This window comes from Myotis yumanensis, unplaced genomic scaffold (genome assembly GCF_028538775.1).
Source record: "Myotis yumanensis isolate MYYU_CA2020_CCGP unplaced genomic scaffold, mMyoYum1.0.hap1 SCAF_4, whole genome shotgun sequence".
Classification (NCBI taxonomy): domain Eukaryota; kingdom Metazoa; phylum Chordata; class Mammalia; order Chiroptera; family Vespertilionidae; genus Myotis; species Myotis yumanensis.
The window spans coordinates 50,084,930-50,096,649 of NW_027223755.1; the positions used below are offsets into that span (position 1 = coordinate 50,084,930).

The 11,720-nt window shown below is 38.8% G+C and overlaps 1 protein-coding gene across 1 annotated transcript in view; it reads left to right on the forward strand.

Annotated features, from left to right (window-relative positions):
- The window catches only part of ADGRV1 (adhesion G protein-coupled receptor V1), a 451,408-nt gene that overhangs the window by 72,704 nt on the left and 366,984 nt on the right, over positions 1-11,720 (forward strand). The window contains exons 27-30 of the mRNA XM_070413740.1: positions 586-788; positions 3,366-3,495; positions 6,742-6,825; positions 8,196-8,335. Of these exons, the coding sequence (XP_070269841.1) occupies positions 586-788; positions 3,366-3,495; positions 6,742-6,825; positions 8,196-8,335 (557 nt within the window). The remainder of the gene's footprint in view (positions 1-585; positions 789-3,365; positions 3,496-6,741; positions 6,826-8,195; positions 8,336-11,720) is intronic.

Below are 11,720 nucleotides of genomic sequence, written 5' to 3' on the forward strand. Positions count from 1 at the left end.
GTTATAAATTCCTTAATTGGGGAACTATTATAGATGTTTGTCCTAATAAAACTGAAACTGTTTTCTGCATTGAAAATTAATAGTTCTTTTGTAGGAATAAAGCAAGAATATCTATTAAAAGGTCTGTGTAGGAATGGGGGATAAAAAGGGAATATCTGTAATACTTTCAACAATAAAGATAAATTAAAGGTCTGTGTAGGAAAAGTGGGAGGCTCTTCAACTCTGTTTTCATAGTTAAATTTAAAAAATGTATTACAAATCTTAAGTTCAAGAATGAATTCTAGAGACCCAAATATGAGTAAATGTTTGATGATATATACTTTAATACCCTTTCACTATTCTTTTTATTGATACATAGGTCTGTTTTTTTAAAGACTTTTTTGGGTAGAGACAAGAAAAATTAACACTTTAATTTTTAACATTCTGAAAACTAAACATTTTGTGTCAAAAGCATGTTAATCAAATCTTCAATAAAGTCCTTTATAAATGATCAAAACAATTGTGCAAGACTGTTTTAAATGAATAAGAAATTCTTCCCAATAAGAAATTGGGCCAGAATGCTCTGCCTCTCTCTGTATCTGCCAGGCTTGCTGCAGTTCTCCACCGGGCTGCCTCCCCAGCCCGAGGACGCGATGACCCTGCCTGCAAGCACTGTTCCACATGTCACGGTGCAGGAGGAAGATGGAGAAGTTAGGCTATTGGTCGTCCGTGCACAAGGACTCCTGGGGAGGGTGATGGCGGAATACAGAACAGTGTCCTTGACAGCATTCAGTCCTGAGGACTACCAGGTAAATTACCTCATCCTTCCGAAGTGGTATTTGCTCTTGTAAAACACACAGTCCTTGGCAGGAGTGGAAGGGACTTGGCACTGTACCTGAGATATAACTAAGCAAGGAAAATAAGCACCGATGGCTTTTTAAATTTATGTAATTTAATGTACTTCAGTCCCTTGAAGCCAGAATCTTAAATGGCTATCATACTGATTTCACTGGGACCTTATATTTGTCATAGGCTTCACCTGTATTTATTTTAATGTTACAGGTTTTGTTCTGATATATTTAAAATTGTATTTCTTACACATTTTAAATCCTCTTGTCTGCATCCATCAAACAAAACCAAAATGATAAAGAAATTATATGTTCATGTCTTTCAATTTTAATTATTTTTTTTTCTCCAAGTGAGAAGCAGTGTGGTACTGGGGAAAAAAAGCCCAGTTAAATTTCTCTTGTCCTGACATTTATTGTATCTTTACCTACTTTGGTATGAAACATATTCCACAAGACATCTCAGCTTGGCTTAGCATTGTCTTCTCTGCATCCTCTTAAAGAACACCTTAGTTCTTATATTGTCTTCAATTTCTAGGTAATCTGAACATTCCCACTTTCCAGTTGGATTAGCATTTAATTTAATAACTAAAACAAAAACACATAAACCTATGTTCCCCTTCTCCATTACTGTTGGAAAGCTAATACCTTATGGGACATTTGTGAGGATTTTCAGTGGCCTAGATGCCCTGTTTCTCACTTGTTACTACTTTGAATCTTTATATCTGGAAACCTGATAACCTTTGCTCTTACCAAGTCTCTATGATGCTTCAGCTATCTCTGGTCTGTGTTAACACAGAGGTAAGATTTTTGAAGCTGTGCATGTGAGTACATGTGTATGTTACAGGGAGGGTGGGGAGGTGCCAGGAAGGATCTGTACAGAATAGGAGACAATTGATTATCAGATGTCACTGTTCTGAACTGTATTCTCATATACGAAGATACAGGTGATTCTCACTATCCAGGTGTTTACTTCAGCTCTCAAGTGATATTAACCAACTGATTAATAGCTGACTCATAGTTGTGGGAAGTGTTCAGAGCTGGTACTCTGAGAGACAGGTGGGTGATGACATAGTCTGGGTAATCAAGGCAGGCTTTCTTGGGGAATTTATATCCGTGCTGAACTCTGAAGTTTAAAGTTGGAGGAGAAAACCAGTAAGCTAGATCGGTGGTCGGCAAACTGCGGCTCTCGAGCCACATGCGGCTCTTTAGCCCCTTGAGTGTGGCTCTTCCTAAGCCTTAGGAGTACCATAATTAAGTTAATAACAATGTACCTACCTATATAGTTTAAGTTTAAAAAATTTGGCTCTCAAAAGAAATTTCAATCGTTGTACTGTTGATCTTTGGCTCTGTTGACTAATGAGTTTGCCGACCACTGAGCTAGATGAAGGGGAAAGAATTACTTGAAACTGGTAAAATGGCATGAGTCAAATGGTAAAATGGCCCTAATTAGGGAAAAGCACAGGCTGGCAGAAGAACAGTAAGAAGCCCAGTATTTCTGGAAAGATGAGAGATAGTGGTGGTGATAAAAGATAAGGTATGCAGAGACTGGATCATTTTAGGCTCTACAGACTCTATGGCTTTTATTGTGAAAACAAGGAGAAGTAATTGAAGTTGTTATGTATTTATAAAATATCATTAGGCTGACCCATGGAGAATGGAATTAGAAGATGTAGACACTGGATGCAGAAAGACTAGTAAATAGTCCATTTTATGGAGCAAGGCAAGAGATGATAGTATCTGGGATTGGGCAGGTAATAGTGTAGATGAAGTAGATGGGCACAAGAAATATTGAGTTAAATGGTAGGATTTGAGGATTGTTTAATGTGAAGGATAAAGCAAAGAGGGTATCAAAGTAACTCCTTTGTTCCTGGCATAAGCAACTTGCTACTCTACAACTTTGTGCTGAGGAGAGGATTAGGTAAGGTATAGATTTTAAGGAAGATCAGAATTTAAAATTCTAACAGAAATTATACGAAAAATTCGAGATAGATGTTAATACTTAAGACTGAATTTAAATAACGTTTTGTTTCTTGTAGTATGTGAAGATCTATAATATGGGAGACCTATATTATAAAGTGCAGTTTCAAGTATAGACAAGGAAAAGTTAATGTCCAACGGACCCATATTTATTATTGCTTGGAAAAACTCTCAGGACAGAAATGCCATTATTATTATGTATTATATATTTAAATTTCTCAGTTATATAATTTAAGTGATTCTAAACATACTTGTTCAAGAGAATTTTGGTCATCTCATGGAATTCTTCAGAAATTTATATTTCTCATTTGCCTGGATTACATTTTTGATGAATAGGCAAATAAGAAAGAAAAATTTTTTATTTTATTTAGTTGGGGAATATTTAGTTGGAATTCATATTGAACACTATATGTATTTACTTCAGTATTTCTAATTTTATATTTACTTATATTCTTCTGTTTCAGTATTTAAAATAATTTTGGACAGAGAATGTTCTCATTTTGTACATTCACATACAGAATAATTATAATCTAATGGATAAATCTCTCATTTGCATTTCAGAGTGCTGCTGGTACCTTAGAATTTCAACCTGGAGAAAGATATAAATACATTTCTGTTAACATAACTGATAATTCTATCCCTGAATTGGAAAAATCTTTTAAAGTTGAATTGTTAAACTTGGAGGGAGGAGGTAAGATTGGTGACTCAAAAATATCAAATATTTGTCCACACACCATGATTGTACATTCTGTTATGGAAATATGTTCCTTTGAATTAATGTTACCCTTTTTTCCATAAATGTGTATATTACTAGTTTTTGGAAAGAACAGTCTGAACATTAATAATTGCTTAATGTATATAGACAATCTGATGGATCATCCCTTTCTTGGTAAAAAGAAAATGGTTTATCTCCCTACATAAATGTATAATACTAGTTTTAGAAATCAATATTAAATTCATAGTTTCATTTACATATATTTTTGCTGTGAGGATTGGTAAATTCTGAATTAATATCTCTAATTTTTATTATAAGGATACCATCTACTGCGGTATTTTTTCCCCTTTTTATTACCTGTTGGTCTTTTCCTAAAGTAGGTGTGCTTTTAGAATGAAATAGGATAATTGCCCTGAATCACCAAATTGTAGTTGTCAGTCATAGTGGTGCCCCTAAAATCAGTTCTTTCCTTTGATCCTTTATTTAATTTTTACAATAGCTCCTTTAGAGCTACTCCAGGTGTGGCGTAGGTAAGAACTAATCCTTTTAGGTAATCTATTATGAGGTGATTATCAATAAAACAGGTCAATAGTTCCTTATCCTCTATTCTGATATTCAGAAAGCTCTGATTATCAAAGAGTTTTGGAGTAAAAAAATTCATTTTTTAGTTAAACTCCTATCTATCGAAGAGAGGCTATTTATAATCTTTATTATTCCACTTACATTTACTCTTTATATATGTTTCTTTGCAGAAGTATTAATGTGTTTGATTTTCAGGTGCTAGTAAGGTGTTATAGAATACATGTGATATGTATCACATTACCTTTGTAAATGTAAGAAATTTGAGAATTGTTATGTTATTCATCAGGGCAGTCTCTTCCATTACATAACCTGGCATTATTATCTTCACTAGAGGCCTGGTGCACAAAATTCATGCACTCGGGGTGTCCCTCAGCCTGGCCTGAGCCCTCTTGCAGTCCAGGAGCCCTTGGGGGATGTCCGACTGACGACTTAGGCCCGCTCCCCCTGCAGGGAGTGGGCCTAAGCCGTCAGTCGGACATCTTTAGTGCTGCTGCAGGGCGGGAGAGGTTCCCACCATCACCGCTGTGCTCACCAGCTGTGAGCCCAGCTTCTAGCTGAGCGGCGCTCCCCCTGTGGGAGTGCACTGACCACCAGGGGACAACCCTGCGTTTAGTGTCTGCCCCCTGGTGGTCAGTGCGCATCATAGTGACTGGTGGTTCCACCATTCAGTTGATTTGCATATTAGCCTTTTATTATATAGGATATTTGATGAAGAAAGTCATAGTACTATGTATAAGTCATCCACAGGGAGAGATGGGGTAGGACAGAAGTATTATGATTGGCTTTTAGTATGTAGTGAGACTTTGGGTTAAGTATGCAAAATTTCCCCAACGTCTAATGAAAGCATGGGTGGGCAAGCTAGGGAAATAATTAAACAGCACTACAGTTTGGTTGACTGCATAAAACAATAAAAATATGATGGGTGGCCTGTTTGTCACGTAGCATGTTAAAAATACCAGCTTTGCTTGTTCTCTATGGACAAGTCCCCAGATCTCCATTATTTTCATGGCCGGAATTCATAAATCCAAGGTCACTATAAATTATTTAAAAAGTGGTTCTCTGTATCACTTATAGTTAAAAATACTATGTAATCGAACATATGTTATTGATCATTTCCTAGTATTGATTGATAAAGAACATTGAATATTCTTCAGAAATGATATTTGTGACCATAGTAATACTTGTGATTTTATGTAGAAATTTCTTCCCATATCTTTATAATACACATTGCTGTGTATTGATTGGGCCTCAGTACTCATTTGAAAACCAGTCTTGCAGTTTCTTAGTAAGCAAATAGTGGCAGAGAATCTGATTTCCCCTCTACCCAAGTGAGTTGGGATGGGAGGTAAAGGAATCTAGATACTGTCCTCCACTCACTGAGTCATATAGCCATGAGACTGCCTGAGAAGTGAAAAAGCTTGAGAGCTAAATTCTGCTGAGGGTCAAGGAATTAACCCTCATTCCATACTAGTTTGTCTATAACATTGATTCCACCTAAAATAGCCAGCCCACTGAATAGATGTTATGTGCTAGCCAGAGTACATTGGTATTGAACTTCACTCTTCTTTCTAACAACAAGTGGATAATATGGGGGCAAGGCCATGCAGTAGATATTCTCTGAAATCTATTTTGCCTCTTAAGTTTTTAAGACATTTCAGGTTTGGGGTGCCATAGCTTCTCATATCTGGTATATCCCAGTCCTATTGGGAACAGAAGAGCAGGATAGATCTAAGACTAGCATGCCAGTCAAGGACACCAGTAGAAGCACATTGGTATGGATGTGGCCTTGCTTCTACTCCTCTTTTTCCCCCCACTGCTATCATCGCTGCCCTTCCTGTCTTTATTGTCTGCAAGCATTTGGTAAAGTAATGGTGGGGGGATAAGATGTATTGGAAGTAAAGGTAAAAGTACTTTCTCTTAATTATAGTCCTTGTTTATTGCCAAGGTACTTTATTTTTCATAATATTATTTACTTCATCCTTATAGCCATTCTATAAAATGTAACATTTTTTTTGTAGATGAGAAAGTTGAGGTACCAAGAGGCTTAGTGCCTTGCTGAAGGTTTTACAGCTGGTATCTCTCATAGCCAGGGCTCTAGCAGAGAGTTTTAGACTGCCTGCCTAGGGTTCTTTCCACAGTGTCAGATGCAAAACGGTAATCAAACCTGAAAATGGTGAACTATGGGGGAATTTGAATGTGTGGCTGGTGGGAAATTTTTGATGCATTTCCCTAATTTAGAATTGGTTGTTGTGATTGACAAGGTACCTGTAGGAGGCATATAGGTCTGAGTGTACCCACAAACAAATATTTTTAAAATATTTAAAATGTTAAAACAATTTACATTTCTGTAAATGAAAATTTAAAATTAAATTGGCAGAAATGGGAAATACCAATTACAGCTTACATGGAGTATTTCCAGAGGCTATGAATGATGTTTTTGTAAGTTGGTAGCTTAACTGATTTATACTTTTACCACTTAACAGATCTATCTTTTTGTGTGTGTGTTTGTGGAAGAATGCCTATTATTGATGAATATTACTGCATTTTCCTCTTTACTGGATATGTTTTAAGAGTTCTTAATTTTCTCATTGTGTCAATGTGTGTTGTGTGGGTTGTGTCTCTGTGTTTCTCCTTGAAAAGTGACTGCTGAACTCTATAGGGTTGATGGCAGTGGTAGTGGTGATGGGGACATGGAATTCTTCCTTCCAACTATTCACAAACGTGGTAAGCAGCTGATCTAAGGCCGTTTACTGTCCTATATTTTAACTTTCCTTTTTAGGGACAAAAACTACTAACCAATATTGACACCTACTATACACAAGTCCTTCATATATTTTATCTCCTTAACCATCACAGCACTTTATGAGGTATTATTTGCCCCATGTTATAGTCACCCAGCTAGAAAGTGATCAAGTCAGAATCAAGTCGGCCTGCCTCCAAAGCTTAGATTCTCACCTCTGTATGAGCCTACTGCAGTGTCCTGATTCTAATTGGAATAGAAATTTTGCTTTAATATAATTTACAAGTGATTATTGAAAAATATTTTACATAGTCTTGAATACCTAAAGAGACGTAAATAGAACGTTTATATTTTCATGTTAAATGAATCACTTTAATTTTTTTTTTTTTTTTTGCAAAAAGAACCATGAATCTTTATATGTAGCATTTAGTCAAAACAAATGGGAAAAAGAATTTAAGAAGAAAATAAATGAGGAGAATAAGTTGCCAGTTAATGTGAGGAAATATTGAAAAGATGATAATTTTTGAAGTATATTTATATACAAACGTGATTCACCTTTTCCCCTCAAATATTTTTTATGTTAGGAGAAAATACATAGAATACTTGTTTCTTAAGGGAGAACTTCCTCCTTTTTCACAATCTCAGGTTTTATATGTTAGTGTCAGAACTCATGTTCCCACCCCTCTCATTTCTAACTTCCTTCAGTGCATCATGTAATCTCTGTATTTAATGACTCTACTATTTTGGGATTTGTTTACTTATTTATTTTTGCCTGCATCCATTAAACATAAAAGTCGAACATCTCAGGAAAAGAATTACTTCTTTAGATTTGGATACCTTTTTAGTTATAGGATTGGACTCTTTGGGACTAGGAGAGGTAGATCTAGAATACCATAATATGATGAAAAAAATTGGCCTAAAATTAATGCACATTTAGAAACCAAGAATCAGTTCAGTCAGATTAACAAAAATCATAGGGAAACTACTGTTTCATAAAGGGAAAAGTCATTTGGCTCATGTTCTTCTGAGGTCAGTAAAGGTCGTGGGAGACTTTCCTTATAGACTTTGTATGGAAGAATGTTCTCTTTCACAGAAAAGAAAAAGAAAAACAAGTTTTCCTTATTCATCTGCAAATGCTTATGCTGCACTTGTGTATCACATTGGTACCAAAATAGAGAAAGGTCATAAAAGCATGAATATGTGTGGCAACCATTCGTGTCAGCCTTTCTAAAACAAATTAGAAGTACTCAGTGAATAGTACAACTGTTTTCAAAGGTTGTTGCCTGCCTTTTCCTTTGGTTTATAAATTACTGATTAACATTCTCTTGCTATTTGTTGGAACTTATTCATGCAGCCAGTCTAGGAGTGGCTTCCCAAATACTAGTGACAATTGCGGCCTCTGACCATGCTCATGGTGTATTTGAATTTAGCCCCGAGTCACTCGTTGTCAGCGGAACTGAACCAGAAGACGGGTACAGCACTGTTATATTCAATGTGAGTACATTTTTTTCCTGCACTCCTAGACATGTTCTGTTCTCTTAAAATTGTTTTATTGTATCATGAAGGTATATTTTAGGTCAGTTTTTTCTATGTAGGTGGAGGGAATGAGTCTAGTGGCACAAACAATACAAATTTACCATTAAATAGTGATTTAGCATTTGTCTTTGGTTTTGCATACAAATTTATCTTATGATTTTGAGGATTCCTGACTCTTTAAGGAATGTAATGGAGCTTCAGCACATATATATTTTTTTATTCATTCAGATATTCTGTTTAACAAACTTCTCCAAAATCTCAATATATAACCGGACAATCAGTGGGCTTATACTGCCTATCACTATGTGAGCCAATTAAGCAGAGACAGAGTTGAATCATTTCTGAGTGTTTATTCCAATATTGCTGGAAATATGGGAGAGTAGCAGGCTATCCACAAAAATCTGCTCTGTACCCCACCATAAGCCAGCTGCTTATATTGGGTAAAAGGACAAAGATTATATGGGAAAGTAGTTTACCGAATGGGCAGTTAACAGATAAGCAGAGGGGATCTTCAAAGGGCTTAGTGATATGCAAGGGCTGGTGATTCCGTTTCTGCAGCAAACTTGTTAATCTATTCATGACTAGAGGCCCAGTGCATGAAATTCATGCATGGAGGGTTGTGTCCCTCAGCCCGGCCTGCACCCTCTCCAATCTGGGACCCCTCGGGGGATGTCTGACTGCTGGTTTAGGCCTGCTCGCCTGCCTGCCTGATTGCCCCTAACTGCTTCTGCCTGCCAGCATGATCACCCCTAACTCAGTGGTTCTCAATCTTCTGGCCCTTTAAATACAGTTCCTCATGTTGTGACCCAACCATAAAATTATTTTCGTTGCTACTTCATAACTGTAATGTTGCTACTGTTATGAATCGTAATGTAAATATCTGATATGCAGGATGGTCTTAGGTGACCCCTGTGAAAGGGTCGTTCCACCGCCAAAGGGGTCGCGACCCACAGGTTGAGAACCACTGCCCTAACCCCTCCCCTGCTGGCCTGATTGACACCTAACTGCTCTCTTGTCAGCCTGATTGCCTCCAACTGCCCTTCCCTGCCAGCCTGATGGCTCCCAACTGCCTTCCCCTTCTGGCCTAGTCGCCCCCGATTGCCCTCCCCTGCCAGCCTGGTCATCCCTAACTGCCCTCTCCTGCCGGCCTGGTTGCACCCAACTGGTCACCCCCAACTGCTCTTCCCTGCATGCCTGGTTGCCCCAAACTGCCCTCTTCTGCTGGCCTGATCACCCACAACTGCCCTCCCCTGCTGGCCATCTTGTGGCGGCCATCTTGTGATGACATCATGCGAGGGCGTGACGCCACCGAGGCTTTTATTATATAGGATAATAGGCAGCTCCAAATGGGGAGGATGGGCTGCATTTCCAGGTGAGCTCCCAGGTGCCTTGTGTAACTGCCAGCCAGATTAGAAAGTGCCTTCCTTTTTTTTTTTTTTTTTTTCTCCATTTTATTGATTTTTTACAGAGAGGAAGGGAGAAGGATAGAGAGCCAGAAACATTGATGAGAGAGAAACATCAATCAGCTGCCTCCTGCACGCCCCCCACTGGGGATGTGCCCGCAACCAAGGTACATGCCCTTGTCCGGAATCGAACCCGGGACCCTTGAGTCCTCAGGCCAACGCTCTATCCACTGAGCCAAACCGGTTCTGGCGAAAGTGCCTTCTTTAATCAGAAAAACAATCACAGTTAACAGAGCATGATTAATATTTCTTACAATTCTAGATGGTTCCCCAACATTCTATTTCTGCCCCTATCAAGTAGTTTACTACAACAAAGTTTTGTTTGTCACTCGTGTACATGTCAAACTTAAATAGGCAATCATCAGTTGTTTATGTGAAATAGGCCAGTAAGCCAGGAAAACTGAGACATTTAGCTGAACAAACTGGCCATGCAATTTATAGCAGATAATAGAAGGTTACCTCCCTAGAGAGAACATCTAGGCTTCAGTTGTATTTTTGTTCCATGCCCAGAAAAGCAGCAAAACCAGGTGGGCAACAGCAGAACCAGTTGCAATGACAAATGACCCCCTACCCTAGAGCTGACCAGTGAATGAAGACCAGGACCCTGAAAGGGCACACCTGGAAAACTGATGAATATTCTGCTGAAACCCTCCTCTGAGACCTCCCCTAAGATGCCCACTTGCAAGAGAAATAAAAACCCTCAACACAAATGACCAGCACAAGCTTTCCCTCTGGGGAGCATTCCTGCACCTTCTCCCCCCCCCCCCCCCCGCCACCTCTCCCCCCTCCACCTCCCCTTCTTCCACACACACAGGCACAAATCTCCTAAACTCTAAGGGACCTAACTCTAAGGGACCCCATGAGACTTGCAACCAGTAGAGAATTGGGCAGTGGCAGCTCGTCTCAGGCTAATCCCCCTTGAACCGGTCTCCACGGCCCCGTTTTTTTCTCCTAATGCAGCGGTTTCTCAACCTGTGGGTCGCGACCCCTTTGGCGGTCGAAGGACCCTTTCATAGGGGTCGCCTAAGGCCATCCTGCATATCAGATATTTACATTACGATTCATAACAGTAGCAACATTACAGTTATGAAGTAGCAACGAAATAATTTTATGGTTGGGAGTCACAACATGAGGATCTGTATTTAAAGGGCCAGAAGGTTGAGAACCACTGTCCTAATGAGACTTCCCAGTCAGCTAAGGCAGCCTGCCTTGGCTTATTCCTTTCCTGTGGCATTTTTAGAGAAACAAAGCTGCCCAGCCTAGGCTGTCCTGTTGCTTACTCTATGCTAAGCCCCTTTTTTTTTTTTCTTTCATTGTCCTCAGCTTTAATAAATGTACCTTTAAAGTCACCTGGACTTGTGCTGTGGAATCTTTAGTTAAAGTTAAAGTTAAGAACGCACAGGCAGACCTGCTCAGGGCCAGGGACTGAGGGTTACAGAGGCCACATCTTAACAGTCACTCTGTCTTGAAGAAGGGGAAATGTGGATGTGGAGAACTACATATTGGCTTCTTTCTGGAAGTGAGGCACAGCATTTACACTCACATGTCCTTGGTTAAAGCAAATCACATGACCATGCTAATGTTAAAGGGTAGAGAAGTGCAGTCTTGTCTTAGCTCTTTCCCAGAAGGAAAGAAAACCCAAAGTGTTTGTGGACAGCAATAATAATAACACTATACAGGGTGTATGTGTGTGTGTATGTGTTTGTGTGTACCTACTCTGCATTTTTTCCAGTAGGACTTGAATATTTTCTATTGTTAAATAACTCAGGGGAGCTAGAAGCTTGCTCAGCTTCCTGAGATTGTATATAAATAATGAAGAAAAATCACTCAAAATATATCCCTCCTGTACTCTTATGACAGATCTTCAATAAACTGTTCTG